Below are 15,090 nucleotides of genomic sequence, written 5' to 3'. Positions count from 1 at the left end.
TTGCATCTTACCTTGTGAATCCCTGTGAGCACCAACAGCCTCTTGCGCAGCCATGAATACCTCGTCCCTAGACTGGTCTGCAACATGCCACGGCGCAAATCCTGCACCAAGAAGAAATACGAATGAAAATAAAGCATGTATCCTTACATAAAAGATATGACAAAAAGTATTACGTGTTTCCATGTATTCCATTACAGCCATTCAATTGTTACTCTAGTACAGTATTTTTCAAACTTCGGTAGCGTATTAAGCATATATTTTTAAGTACATCTCAAAAATAGGTACTAGCAAATTCTGCAACAATGCAATTATACTGTAGAGGAAAATACTACCCATGTAACGCTGTATAATGGAAATAGCAAACAAAAACTTAACAGTGGACTTAATGTATCCAGTTGTTTGCTGACAACATAAAGACGATTGATTGCGAACTTAATTCGTCATCAAATATTTCACAAATCACCTTCCATGATAGACTATTTTATAATTTTAACCTGTCCACTCACGAAGCGCTTTAACCTTAACCTCTAATTAAACCATACTGCACATGGGTACACAGTACAGAATTCCCAGTTCCTACTCTTAGATCCCGTTCACACAGTACGGAAATATCTCTAGAGGGGCATTTATTCGAATCAATTTCTTGCGGACAGTAATGTACAAAAGGTTCAATTTTTTTCCCCGTGCCCAATAAGTTATATACGAGAAAAAAACCCAACTGCTGTCCGCACGAAATGGATTTGAATAAACGTCCGTTTCGAGGAATTCCCATACCGTATGAACAGGCCCTAAATTGAGAACCAATTCACTCGTTCCGAATGAGTTCCAACGCACGTTAACAGAGTTGAGAGTTCAGAACCGGTTCTGCATCAGCTCGTCATGTTGGAATGCACACTGAACTGCGCAAGAGCAGGAATTCAGAATAGATTCTGAAACATGCTGGAACAAATCATTTATTTCTAGAACTGAATGGTTCTGAAAGAGAATTAGCCTGAACAGAAATTTGGATCTCCAGTCAGAACAAGGTCTGTTCAGATAGTAGTATCACGCCATTTTTTCGTATCTTGAAGACAAGTCTCACGGCCTCAAAAAACTTTGTGGTCAGAGGGGGGGACTTACTATACATGCGTCAACAGTCGCACTTCCATATACCTTGATTCAACAGTAATATGCAGTTGAGTGACCATACTTCATGACCATTCACCGTCGCAACGACTTAGAAAAAAACTACGTAAGGATTTTTTGGATGAATCAATGAATAAAACCCGGATAAAATTATATCAACACTTCGAAAGAAATTGAAGTTTTGGAAAGCTTTCAACAAGCAGGACACCTGAGAAGTGTTGAGTGTGTACCAGCGCTAATCAGCTAAACTTGGCGATTGACAGTACGAGAATTGGGATTCCACACAGACTATTCTTTCGGAGATTTTCGCAAAGGATATTGACAACACATACCGCAAAAATTTGTTATGCAGCTCCTATCATAAATATCGTTAAGTTGCACCAAACTAGCTTCAAATCCTAAGAATGGCCCGTATTTCCTCAAAATGGCCACAATCGGAGATACGAGTAATGGGTCTATGGCTGTGACCATTAAACAAATGCCCGTCTTCCACATGGAAGTCTAAATGATTCTCCATGTCCAAAGAAGACACGGTCAAATCAAAGTATCAAGGTCACGTTGACTTTTCCACCATGGTGTTAACCACCAAGGTATGTAGAGTGGCTGAATAATTTCCGGACCGAAAACTACGAACTCTCAAATTTCATTATGGAGACGTTTTCAGATCAAATTTATTTAAAAAATCGTAAGAAACATTGTGATCTCTTAAGAAAGAACATTTATTATCAAATGGAATGTATTTCTTCAATGTAGCTATTGCAATGAATTCCATCTTTAAGGGACCGAGTTAAATATATTCGGTTTTGTATACGAAAATATTCCTTGGACACTTATGTAGTTGTAAGAGGTTTTTTTTGCCTCCACGTCTTTTTTGAGGTTCTGGAGCAATTTTTATATAGGCCTGCTGTCAGTATTGTATCCCATTTCACAAATTTGCCTTTTTCTCGAAACTACGCTTTTAAATGTTCAAAATGTCCATGCACATGCTGTTTTCACAAATTCCGTGAAAATGTTTGTACGTAGGCCTACCCATGCATGTGTTATCTAAGATCTAACGTTGAGGAATCTTAAGTATCTTGAAAATTAGGAGTTCAAACATTATGTATAAAAAAAGTCTTATTAAAAATTACTGTGCCTAAACTAAACAAGACATGAATTTCTCAAAGTTAAAATAGTGCCCGTAAATCAGAGTCCTTATCCAAACATGAACTTGCTTATTTAAATCCATCGAGATGTTAAAACGTTTTTGGATGTAACATTCCCAAGAAATTGGATTGGTATGTAGGTGAGCCAACTTCCTGGCCGCCTAGATCCCCGGATTTAAATCCTTTGAATTTTTTCGCGCGGGGATTTATGAAAAATTTTGTGTACATCAGAAAAGTTCGTAATTTGATTGATTTGAGACAGCGTATCATTCATGCAGTTGAGCTTATAACACCTGACGAGAGGATGAGTATCGTTTTGGTACCTGTCGAGCTATAAATTGTGCTCATGTTGAAGTGTACTTAGTGGAAATAAAAACTTTTTTTTTTTCAGTTACTCCATGTAATGCACAAGAATTTATTTAATAAACCTTATCCAAGTTACAATATAAAATGTTATTTCTGTATACTTTTAGTATGGACACAGTGTAGAATTCATGGTTGACAGTCTAACACATTTCGCTAAGCTTTCTTTCTATAATCTATATTCTCGGACAATCATTCAAAATGCAAACACTGAAGAAATAATTTACTGCACACACAAGTAAACTGTCAACTTGCAGAGCATAGAAAAGACATGTGCCAAAAAGTCTGCCCATTCATGGATCGTAAATAAATGTAGGTATAAAAAATTGCTATTCGCGTAATAAAACTTTCTGCTTTTCACTAAATTACGTATTAACTGATAATTTAAAAAGGTACTTACTACTGGTTCCTACGGGGATTCAAAGTACTTACGCGTCACTACACCCAAAGAACTGGTTAAGTACCGTGAATGCAAATAAATGGTCACTAGTGTAGTTGTAAAAGACATTCTCCCACATGTACGAAATGTTACGTTAATAACATTTTCGACCTCACGTTTTTATTTGGCATTTAAATTAATTGCAAAAGAGTGTGAAACATTGTAAAGCCACATTAGCTATTTTGCCTACAGGGTAAGTATGAAGGTTTTCGCTCAATCCCCATATCAAGGGCTATAATAATTTTATGAAAACATCTACTAAAGTTTAAGCCCTAAAACTGTCCGAGGTTTTTATTTGGGGGAATAATTCTCACTTGCGTTAACAGCTAGATTTACATTCATTTCATTATTTCGTATAAACATTGAAGTTCTGAATTTTGTCAAGTTCTTTGAATGAAGGTACGGTAAATCCTATAGCAGAGTATCTACCGAAAAAGTGAAAGAAAAATTACTTATATCACAACTTAATTACTCACAGGCACGATAAAAAAACACTAACCACATTTCAGGTATCTTACGATATGTCATCAGATTTAACTGAAGAGTTTTTTTTTTAATTTGTTACCAGTAGAGACAACCTATATAGGTAATATTTGAGGAGAAATAAATTGTAGGCAATACCTGAGGGGTAAAAAATGATTCTCATGTATCAGTTTATGTAAGAAAAATGAGACAGACTACATGATTTATTTTGTTAATCTGAAATATTATTCAGAATTGTATAACTTGATTACAAACAAAATATAAGGAACCACTGAATTAAAAAATAATATATTTCTTTTGTAGGGGGCTAGCATAAGGAACACAAGAAATTCGTGCTTCTATGAAAAATCTCCCGATTTCCTTTTGTAGCATCACAATGCTGCTTCTCATAATCAAGAAGCTAAAGTAAACGTTTTTTTTTCTTACATATAGATGTTTGAAGCAAAATGGGAGACGCTATGTAACACTCGAAGAAACACTTGCACAACATGTTACTTCAAGCACAATTTTCCAGTATTATTCTAATCCAGAATTCTACATATACGCCACCAATATCTGGTAAAATGGGAAAATGTTGAATACAACATTAAGATTAAGATTAAATAAATTTAGATCTACAATATTTATTACAATTGCATAATATATTCGAAGAAAATACATGGAAACAATGTAATATCAAAGAACACACAAAGGCTAATACTACATTATGTACTTCACAGTAATCAATCAAGTTACCTTTCATACAATTATAGTGAAACAAGACACATACAAGTTACCATTACTGCTTCCAATCTACGAACATTTGCAAAATTGACTACGAAGAACTCTGAGTAAAATCAGTACTAGTCACTAGCGACATCATATTCAGTTAAGCACCGAGCCATATAATTTGAAACAATGCGTAAGTATATATAGCTCCAGTATCCAGACAAATTTATCCTATAACCAATCAACTAAGCTACTCTTTATTATTCAGTCGTCAGTAGGTCTCATACGGGCATAGATAGCATTATACACGTTAAGTAGATCAGAAGTAGCATGAAATGCATTGCCGCCAGCATCATTTCTTCCACTACGTACATAAAAACAAGAGAAATTGTGAACTAGTACTACATGTAGGGGGAGAGGGGAAGACATGCTTTCGTGCCACAGAATTCGTCAGTAGGCCTCTTTGCATTATCCAAAAGTCAGTCTCGCCAATAAAATTAACCCCCTCCTACTACCAGTGAGTCGAATATCCCAAGAGTACATTAGGAGTATCTTTTTTGTTTTCTTAGTTAAATGATCACAAATTGTCGCTCTTATTGATTATTTAATTGCCCTAAACAATGAAATATTATGAAAGTAAGGAAGTCTAATATCTATTAAATTTCGTAAACACAACGTCATTAATTTTCCCGTCTTTGTTTCTGCTCGACCGTTAAGATTTATTGCTTCTGTTTACGAAGTTCTTATGTCATTCAACGTGTTCCTGCCAATATTTCATTACGAATAAGAAAAGGCTTGTGTAATCAATGTGTAACAATTTTTTTATGACTGTCACCTCAAGGAATCCAAAACAACTCATACTTCAGATGGCAGAAAAAATAAGTTTTCAAAAAATGAGAATGACGAAAATCGTAACATTCTCCATCTAATGGCGAAAGTCATGAAAGCTAAAATTCGAATAATTTCAAGTACTTTTTTTACGTCTTTGGTATTAGTTGTGGTCAACGACTTTTTTTTTTTCCAACTAGTATCTGTAAATAATTTCTAAATTTGGCAATTTATATTTTCAGGTCCAAAAACGAACAGAAATATCTCCAGCAAAAATGCATTTAGAGCAGAACATGGAAGGCTACGGACACAAAACATGTGCCTCCAGGTCTAACATGTCGAAATATCCCAAAACTTAACAGTGCAGTAAGCTTTAGAGCTGTGCACAAAACCGAACGTTTTGCAGAATATTTCGAAGTGGACCTACAAAGATGATGAAATTATGTAAGGGAACAAGTGGATTGAATTTCGATAGGGATGAACTTTTGTGCTTTAATTGGGCTGCTTATACGTGCTACGGTGTTCAAATGTCACAACAAAGACATAGTGAATTAATGGAACACAGCATGATCACCTATTTTCAGTTGTTCTATGGCTAGAGACAGTTTTATGGAAATCTCGCACTGTGTTCTGTTCGATACTCAACTGAGACGACAGAATCGTAGTAAATTTAAAATGGCTCTACAAGGGATGTGTTCCAGACAGGAGTAAAGCACGTTACATGATTCGTATGTGCCACAAGAAAACATTACAAATTTGGACCTTACTTGAAACAATACGAAAAAAAATCGTCCCAGAACTTTTAGCTGATTTTGTCTTGACAAAGGGAAGAATTACTACTTCCTCTTCTTGGATGCCAAGAATCAACTACAGCACTGTCCTTACTGTCCAAAACAGGGTAAGACCGTAACATTGCTTACTCCCATACACTTCAAATAAAAAAAGCTGGAGCAGCAAATCCTACTATACCAGTAAAATACAATACTACCATGGTACGAAATCAAGTAGAGACACTACAAATTAACAGAAACTTACACCTCAAAATTAATTACGAGATGGCGTACAGTTATTTTCAACAATATATTTATTGGGTATCAGTGCACCTTGCATTACTTGGACGCAAATGACTTGAGACTGGAAAAGAATAAATTCGAGAAGTCTTACATGCATAGGAGTATCGTTTTGACATGACGAAATGCAATTTTTCAAATGAAATGTGGAGCAAACACAGCTTAGGACAAAAACTTGCCTCCATCTTGTAATTGAAAAAGTTGTCGATCTCCAAAAGAAGACTTTGTTGCCAGCGGAGTTTACATTAAGCGTTTATGTAAAAAAAAAATGGGTCTAATCTCAGAGTAACGCGTTGCTCTTATTTTTTTAGATATTGTATCATTCAATGAGACAGCTGCCATAGACGTTGCCGCAGCTCATAATTAAGATGGTAGACTTGGAAGTTAACAAGCCTTCAAGATGGTAATGGTCCGAATCTTAAAGATTACTCATTTTTATTTTTCATAAATAATGTTTATTTTTTATGACAAATTTATTTCTGAAATATAAACATAAATTATTATACAATACCATACCATTAACGTACTCAGATGTGCAATGAACACATTTTGTCCTAATTTCGTTCTAATTTGTCCCATAAAGCAGGAGCTTTACACTTCAATCTGTTGATTTTATGTTCGGGTTAATTTAATGAACATCGTGCTTGTAGCTGACCTATCTCGTCAGCGCCAGTCTATAATTACATAAATGTAACATGTAATGATAATACTGTACAATATATATAAAACAGTAACAAAATCCTGGTCGACGTCTTGGTTAGTGTATTATAATATGATTAATATCAATGTTCGCAATCCCTACATGGCCTACAATATTGAACGTAACCGCATTGGATATGCACGCGAGAGTTCATTGCCAATGTTATTCTGTCCTATGGCGCAATTCACAGAGAAGACGTGGCTCAAACATCAGGCGGAGGCATTGAGACTTTTCCACGTAAATAAATGCATTATGCATAGAGAAATGACGGGATGGAGGCACGCGCCACGCAGCCAGCACTGCGTCTCTTTCGAGTGACCCTTCAAAGCGACACGTGGCGTCAGACTGTAAAAGAAAATACGCGACGATGTCCAATTTGATACTTAACTTTGTTAAAATATTTTATAATATGGTTTAGAAAAATCGATGAAACATTCTATAGAAATTCTGGAAATGCTCCGGATACATGTTCAATTCTTTCATCACGTAGAATATGCCATGCTTCCTTCCCTTTCTCAACCACAAGAGAGTTTCTCTGCTTTTTAATATTAGCGAGTTTTACAAAACTCAGGACATCTGAAGACATGAAAGCTGTGCAACGCAGAAGTAACGCTAGGGATTTTGACTCTTCAGTATGCTTTGCTCACGTCATATCTCCGCCGACGTCTGAGCCACGTCCTGTCTACGTTTCTCTGTATGAATTGTACCTAAGCCACGTATGAATTGTGCCTAAGGCATGGAGCGTCTCTGCTTCGAGAGCTGCGGCATTTGGTGTTCCGACTCGCACAGCGCGATACTGGGCAATAGTCTGTTCTGGACGTCGTAGAATTAAGACTATATGACTTTTTGAAAAATAAACCTTAAGCATTATTACGCATTAATAGCTGGCAAGAATAAAATGTCACATACTTAATTTCACAATAACTTTAACAGTTTCACAAAAAGGTGGACGAAAAGTTGCAGTACTATTTTTTTTTAATTGGCTGAATGAAAGCATATTCGATATTAAGGAGTTTCATACAGTAGCAGTTGCACTTTTCACAAAATATTAAATAACGTAACTACCACGTCATGTATTTTCTTCAAAATTTTCACACTTATTCTACATGATTTTAGCTTCAATTTGGTAAATAATATATCTAGTAACTATGAATATGTTTGAAAGTTTGGATTTTTCAAGCAAAAAAGAAATCTTACAAAAATATGATTTAACCGAAACTGAGGAAACAGCGATTTACTATTTTTTCATCTTAAATCTGGGATTATAATCTTAAGATTGGGTCCTCAACGAGCATCACAGCTGACTTCATATTAAACTTATAGGTTTCTAAATTTGAATTAAATTTTTTTCAATGTTCTTTTACTAGAAAATTGCTCATTTTTCCATTCAAATTTAACCACTGTGATTCCAACCTCTATTACAAAGGACAATTGTACAAAATTTGAATGAAATCAGACGAACTGTTCTTGAGATATCAGGTTTTTTGTATCGAAAAATGTAATTATCGGGAAAACGAGTCTAAAGTTGGGACATGCTTGTACTTACACCCTGCACTAAAAAGCACCTACTGCATATGTTACACCCTCCCTGTCAACATGCTGAGCGTGTTCTTCCATTATCTTCTCCTAGTCCTTCTGACCTCCAACGTCGATTATCGTGTCTTTTTTTTCTGCGTATTTAACTCTTACGGTACCGCGAAAACTTAAATGCTTTCAGAAGTATCCTATTTTCACACCTAATTCACTGAGTAATGCGATTTTACTGCTGTCTCATCACTGAAGGTGGACACAGCTTCACACACAGCGATGACTACTTTCATACCACAATAACTAGTTTTTGGACATATTGTCCACACTTCGTTATTGAAACACTCGTTAGCATTGAGTTCTTCCTTCTATGCAACTACGTAGTACGGTAACTCAGTTACACACAGTTCCTTGAAAATAGGCTTGTCTCCCGAATGAACTTTGGAATTTGATGAGGGTGCATGTAGTTACTTATAGAACCAGCAGCCTCAGCACGCCGATACAGACACCATGGTTCAAATCCTTATAGGACTTATGGCTTTTAAGGAACCTGGAGGTTCATTGCCGCCCTCACTTACCGATCCCTATCCTGAACAAGATTAATCCAGTCTCTACCATCATATCCCACCTCCCTCAAATCCATTTTAATATTATCCTTTCAACTACGTCTCGCCCTCCCCAAAGGTCTTAATCCCTCCGGCCTCACAACTAACACTCTATATGCATTTCTGGATTCGCCCATACGTGCTACATGTCATGCCTTCTATATGCATTTCTGGATTCGCCCATACGTGCTACATGTCATGCCTATCTCAAACGTCTGGATTTAATGTTCCTAATTATGTCATGTAAAAAATAAAATGCATGCAGTTCTCCTGCAACTTCATTCCTTTTAGCCTCAAATATTTTCCTAAACACCTTATTCTCGAACATCCTTAACCACTCTTCCTCTCTCAAAGTGAGGGTCCCAAGTTTCACAACAATACAGAAGAACCGGCAATGTAATTGTTTTATAATTCTTTCAGTTTTTTTTTTGAGCAAACGATGAAAGAAGCTTCTCTACCGAATAATAACACGCATTTCCCATATTTATTCTGTATTTAATATCTTCCAGAGTGTTATTTATATTTGTTACTGTTGCTACAAGATATTTAAATTTTTCCACCTCTTCAAAAGATAAATTTCCGATTTTCATATTTCCATTTCGTACAATATTCTGGTCACGAGACAATCACGTAGGACTATTAAGTATATTTTAACGATTGAGAAAAAATTCTTACAGATGAGCTTGAGAGATCAGGGAAAGAGAAATGCTGATCTTGTCAAGGAAATTACAGATACAACACCAAGACGTGTCACAAAAATAAAAAGAGCGTACGTCAGCTGCGAAAAATCCTATTCCACTAACTCTCGAGAAAGCTTTGGCTATTATTACAAAACAAATATGTTTCCTCTAACTTCTGTAAAATGATTGATAAGAATCTGTTAAGAGAAAAGTTGATACTTTTGTCTCAATTCACCCCTATAATGGGTTAGCTTCTTTTACACTTAAATATGTTGCCTGTAGCTACTGCACAAAGTTTCATGAGAATCTGTTAAGATAGAAAAAAAATTATTAATTTTGTCCAGGTAGATTTACGTTTTGGACCACCGAGTCATCTGGAATTGCCCAGCGTCATCTGAAAGAGACGGAGTTCCATTGACATACGCCAGCAAAACGGATGAAGACAATACAAGAGAAAGAATGCCATTTACCTATCAATATTAGATGATGACCCCTGCCAAACGATTGTTACGGCACACTACACATTCTTCCAAGCGACCTTGGAAGCTATATTCTTCATATACATAATAATATCACCAGGGATAGTCCAACTGCAGCTCAGATGCGGTTCTTCTATTCCAATATGGCGATAGGACATGTTTCGAAGACTTCTTGCTTGAGGTACCTCAATCCCCTAAGAAATCAGGTCTGGGGACCGGGACGGCCAAAGATTGTCAACATATTGAGAAATGACTTCTTGTGGTTGGAAAAAGTCTTTCGTACTGTCCTTCCACTCCGTCCTGGTTTATGATCCAAGTTGAAGTGTCGTCTGAATATATGATGTATAGCAATTAAAGAATCATTTTGGAATAGGCATGTTGCTCTGCAGTCTACACTTCCATGTCGAACAAAATTACAGCTCACTAACAAACGAACACTACCGTCGTTTGATGCGAATTATTGCATTGTCACCATACAACATGAGTCAAAACATGTTATGAAAGCTGCCGTCCTTGTGTTTTACACAATCCTAGCTTGAGCCAATGTAAACGTCGTGGATACACTGTATTTCAAAATCAACCGATAGGTACAGTAATTCAGTTAATGTTGAAAGCAATGATAGTCGGACATGTATTGAGGGACTGAGCAAATTATTCTCCATGCAAGTTGCCTTGTTAGCTAAAAAAACAGACGCACGGGAAAGACTGATGGATCGGTTGTATCTTCACAAAAAAAAAAACAATGTCTTTCAGGCTTGATTCTGCGTATGTACCGTACCGTATTCGACAGCGTTATTTGCGCAACCAGATTTCTTAACGATTATTTTGAAAAAAGAAAAAAAAAAAAATGTTTTTGCTCTGCGTATTTTACGCATCAACTTTAAGAACAAAATCATTGATATATAATGAAGCCAGTGCCCGTAGGACAAAGCCCTAAATCTCTCTTTGCACGAAAGTGTGCATTTTCTTTATTATATAAGTGAAATTCCATGAGGGTTTTGTTTTCCACAGATTTATTTTTATCTTTTGTAGGATTGGTACGGTCCTTTCGTCAAGGCCTTCTTCCATCGTATTGTTCCAGCCTTACGATAGATCAATTTAGGTTAATTCTATTACCTGTCCTTGAAGATGAAATGGTGGTTTTTAGAAGTACCGTAGTTGCCTCGTTCAGTTCCTTTTGAACGCTCGTAGCGTGAACTTGTCGGTTTTGAAAATGAGAAGGAAAATAATAGCAGGTATATGGCATCATATAAAAGAAAACTTTTTTGTCACAGGATTGGAATAAAATATTGTCACAACTAACCGGTACTGTATTTTTATTAGCATCAGAACACAACATAGATGAACCCTTAAAAAATATTTTTCGGTGGTCGAAAAGACTGAAGAAGTGCGCAAAATAACCAAGCAAATACGGTATATAACGGCAGCACCTGCACACCTCGTACGAGTCGAGTAAGATATTTGCTTTGTGTGCTTGAATAGTTTGGCATACCTATTGCCGTAAGTAAAAAAAAAAAAAATATATGGAAGACAACAATATGAGATTTAAAAATATTATTCACAGTAAGGTCTATGGTTACCTATCAAAGAGGTGGAAAAGAAAACGTGTAACCATAACGGTTACAAATTTCTAAGCTATGAAGGTAGTGTGACTTCTGATTTTAGTTTTTTTAACGGATTACAAACAATGTCTGAAAACTCTTGGTCAAAATAAAGACATAGCTATAGTCTAAAAGAGAGTATTTTGAGATAACTGGTAGGAAATGCCTATTTCAGGCGCCACGAGATCTTAAACAGAAAATACGTCTGAGGAACGTTTTTGTTTTTGCAAAGCTACTTTGGTTTTCGTTTTAACAAATACCTACCGCGTCGAATTTGGTGGCGCTAACTTGAAAAACAACACACTAGCATGTTACGTTTTCACGTAACAAATCTTGTTTAGTTTGTGCCTACTACCTGTAGTTGTCGGAAATGGGAACACTAGACGACACATGAATTTTAATATGCGGTGCACCAGTATGCAGTGCCCACAAAGCAGTACAGAGAAGTTTCGCAATAGGTGTCACCCGAATTGGAAAATACTTATAATCGTAGACACGAAAATACGACGGGTTGTTCAAACCACAAAAATGGTTAGTGTTAGATGAACTGTTCGCACATCAGACTTCCAGATGACGCTACATTGTGTCAGAGGCATCTCAATAAGGACTCATTAACTTGTCCATGAAATGCATTGCTTCGAGGGATATTATTTGGCAAGTAATGAGGGAGAAGTTATCACCTACTATGGGTGCAAGTGGTGGGGACAAATCACTTCGCACCCAGACAAGTTCTGCCAATGGTTTATCCAGCACTGTGATATTGCACTGAACTTCTACAATTTGTACTGTTCACAGATGAGACCCGTTTTACCCGTAATGATGTTTAACAGCAGCAATAGCAATGTCTGAAGAGACGATTTACCACCCCTGTGTCTGATCACAACCAAAGATTCTCTATCAACGTATGGACTGGAATTGTGCAGTATCACCTAATAGGACATTATCTCCTGCCACCCCATTTGAATGATCCACTTTGAATAGTTGCTAAGAGTTGTAAATTGTATTGCACATGAAGTGTTAAGTTGTTTATGGGTATCAAATACTAAAGCAGCTTACAAAAACGTCTCTCAAACGTAGTTCTCGATAAAGATCTCGCGACGCCTTAAATAGGCATTTCCGACCATTGCTTCCGTACCTCAAGATACTCCGTTTAGACTCCTATATCATGTATCATTTTCACCCAGGAGATTTTAGACGCCTACTACTGTATTGCACATTTAAAATAATGATTTTATAAGAAAAGATGCACCTTTCATTTCCTTTCCACGCGTTCTATGCATACAAAACACATCGTATAGCAAAATTCGTATAAAGGATCTTCTAAGAAAGCTGCTGTCACAATCTGTAAATATACAATAGTCAGCTTTTAAGAGCCATGCAAACTAACTGAAGGGACAGTTGACGGTCACGTTTCGCACCAAAGTGCGAACACACCTAAAATAAACGCCTAACAATGTTTACGTAGTCAATACAACCGATCGTGCAGCTACAGAACTTTCGAAAACTTATGACTTTGTAGTTACTGATGGTATGATAGTTTTGCTGTATTTAGAAAACTCGAACTCTGATTTTCTGAAAATTCTTTAAACCTAGTCTAAAATGAAACACCCTAATTTATATTTCATACTCTACTACGTTACATAATTTCAAGTAGTTATAGATTTTATTTCACTCCAAAATATGATAATCGAAACGCTTCATCTGTAAATGATATTATATGCGTGCCATGCAGTGAAATCGTATCTTCTGAATTTCACGTATATATTAGCCACACAAGGGCTATGTGGATCAGATTTCCTACAGACTACGAACTTAATCCCATTTTAATGTATAAAAAAATATAACATCGTTATGCGGTATGGCTATCACTAATATAGCATTAATGATTTAACCACAATACAAACAGAATAAGCTCATGCGCATATTCATAGTACAGTAGACCCTTGTTAATATGAAATCGGATAAACCGAACTGTTCAGTCCCAGCTGGATTAAGAGAAAAATCCACAGTTTAAACCGAATTCTGTATAAACCGTACAACGAGCTGAAATTTTATAGCCTCAGTGCATATTCCTAAGTTTTTTTTTTTCGGCTAAACCGAACATACTCTATACTCTATAGCGTTTCGTCCTTTGGAGCTTTCAGGGCTTAGCCGCACCGATATAGTTTAGCGTCGATGGAATGGTGATAGCGAGATAAGGTCGAGGATTCGCCACAGATTACCTGACATTTGCCTTACGGTTGGGGAAAACCTCGGAAAAAACCCAACCAGCTAATCGGCCAAGGTGGTAATCGAACCCACACCCGAGCAAAACTACGGATCGGCAGGCAAGCGCCTCAGCCGACTGAGCTGCGCCGGTGGCTTGAGAGCAGTGGTCCATCCTACAGCAACTGCTAATTTTTTAACTTAAGAAAATGATGTTCCTATTCATTTTCTACTGTACATACATATTGATTATTCTCTGCTGTAAATTTGACAGTTTGAAATGTCTTAATTCTGACAAACTTCAGCCTGTTACTGTGCCATTAAAATGTCTGACAGCCTACTGCATGTGCTGTAGCATTCATCGCAATGCACTTAACCGTTAGAAGCCGGAAAACTTATGTCACTATTGCACGCAAATAGGTAACTCTCAACCTTTAGGAGCCCTGCGTCCATTATAGTGGCCAGCTATTATGGTCATGACGTGATAAAATGTTATAAATTATGTTATATATAAAATACGTTGATTATTCTTTAATTATATATAACAATATGGGCATTGCACTTGATTAAAACAATTTTTTTTCCTTAAAGAGCAAAATCGTTTCAACTGCAGTCAACTGAAACTCCGTCAGCTTCCATGAGTACCATTAAACCGACTGTTTTACATGGATCCTTCCCATCCTTTACCACAGGCTCAATTGATTGCAGTGGCCGGGACGCGAACCTGCGATCTTTGGCATGATATGCTGGCCGGACATACCTTGTGCGCCTTACACCGCTCGGCTAACGAACCCAACACGAATTTACCCGATTATGCAGGTATACGAACCCCTGGTTAAGAGTTATATATTTTCGTGCAATAATGGTATAAGTCTTTCGACTTCTAAGGGTTAACCAAGGATCGTATACTTGCATAATCGGGTAAATTCGTGTTGGGTTTGTTAGCCGAGCGGTTTAAGGCGCACAAGATGTCCGGCCAGCATATAGTACCTAAGATGGCAGGTTCGCGTCCCGGCCACTGCAGTCATTTGAGCCTGTGGTAAAGGATGGGGAGGGCCATATAAAGCAATGGGTGTAATGGTACGCATGGAAGCAGACGGGATTTCAGTTGAAATGATTGTGCTCTTTTTTT

At 36.9% G+C, this 15,090-nt stretch overlaps 1 protein-coding gene across 49 annotated transcripts in view; it reads right to left on the bottom strand.

The window, feature by feature from the left end:
- LOC138713728 (longitudinals lacking protein, isoforms H/M/V-like) overlaps nt 1-15,090 on the bottom strand; it is a 614,547-nt gene that overhangs the window by 578,636 nt on the left and 20,821 nt on the right. For all 49 annotated transcript variants that reach the window (XR_011335972.1, XM_069846045.1, XM_069846048.1 and 46 more), the window contains exon 4: nt 12-101. Coding sequence is in view for 48 of the 49 variants with exons in the window: in XM_069846045.1 (XP_069702146.1) it covers nt 12-101 (90 nt within the window). In the remaining variant the exon portion in view is untranslated. The remainder of the gene's footprint in view (nt 1-11; nt 102-15,090) is intronic.

The sequence above is a fragment of the Periplaneta americana genome, chromosome 14 (genome assembly GCF_040183065.1).
Source record: "Periplaneta americana isolate PAMFEO1 chromosome 14, P.americana_PAMFEO1_priV1, whole genome shotgun sequence".
NCBI classification, from domain to species: domain Eukaryota; kingdom Metazoa; phylum Arthropoda; class Insecta; order Blattodea; family Blattidae; genus Periplaneta; species Periplaneta americana.
This window is presented reverse-complemented; position numbering and strand designations above follow the sequence as displayed.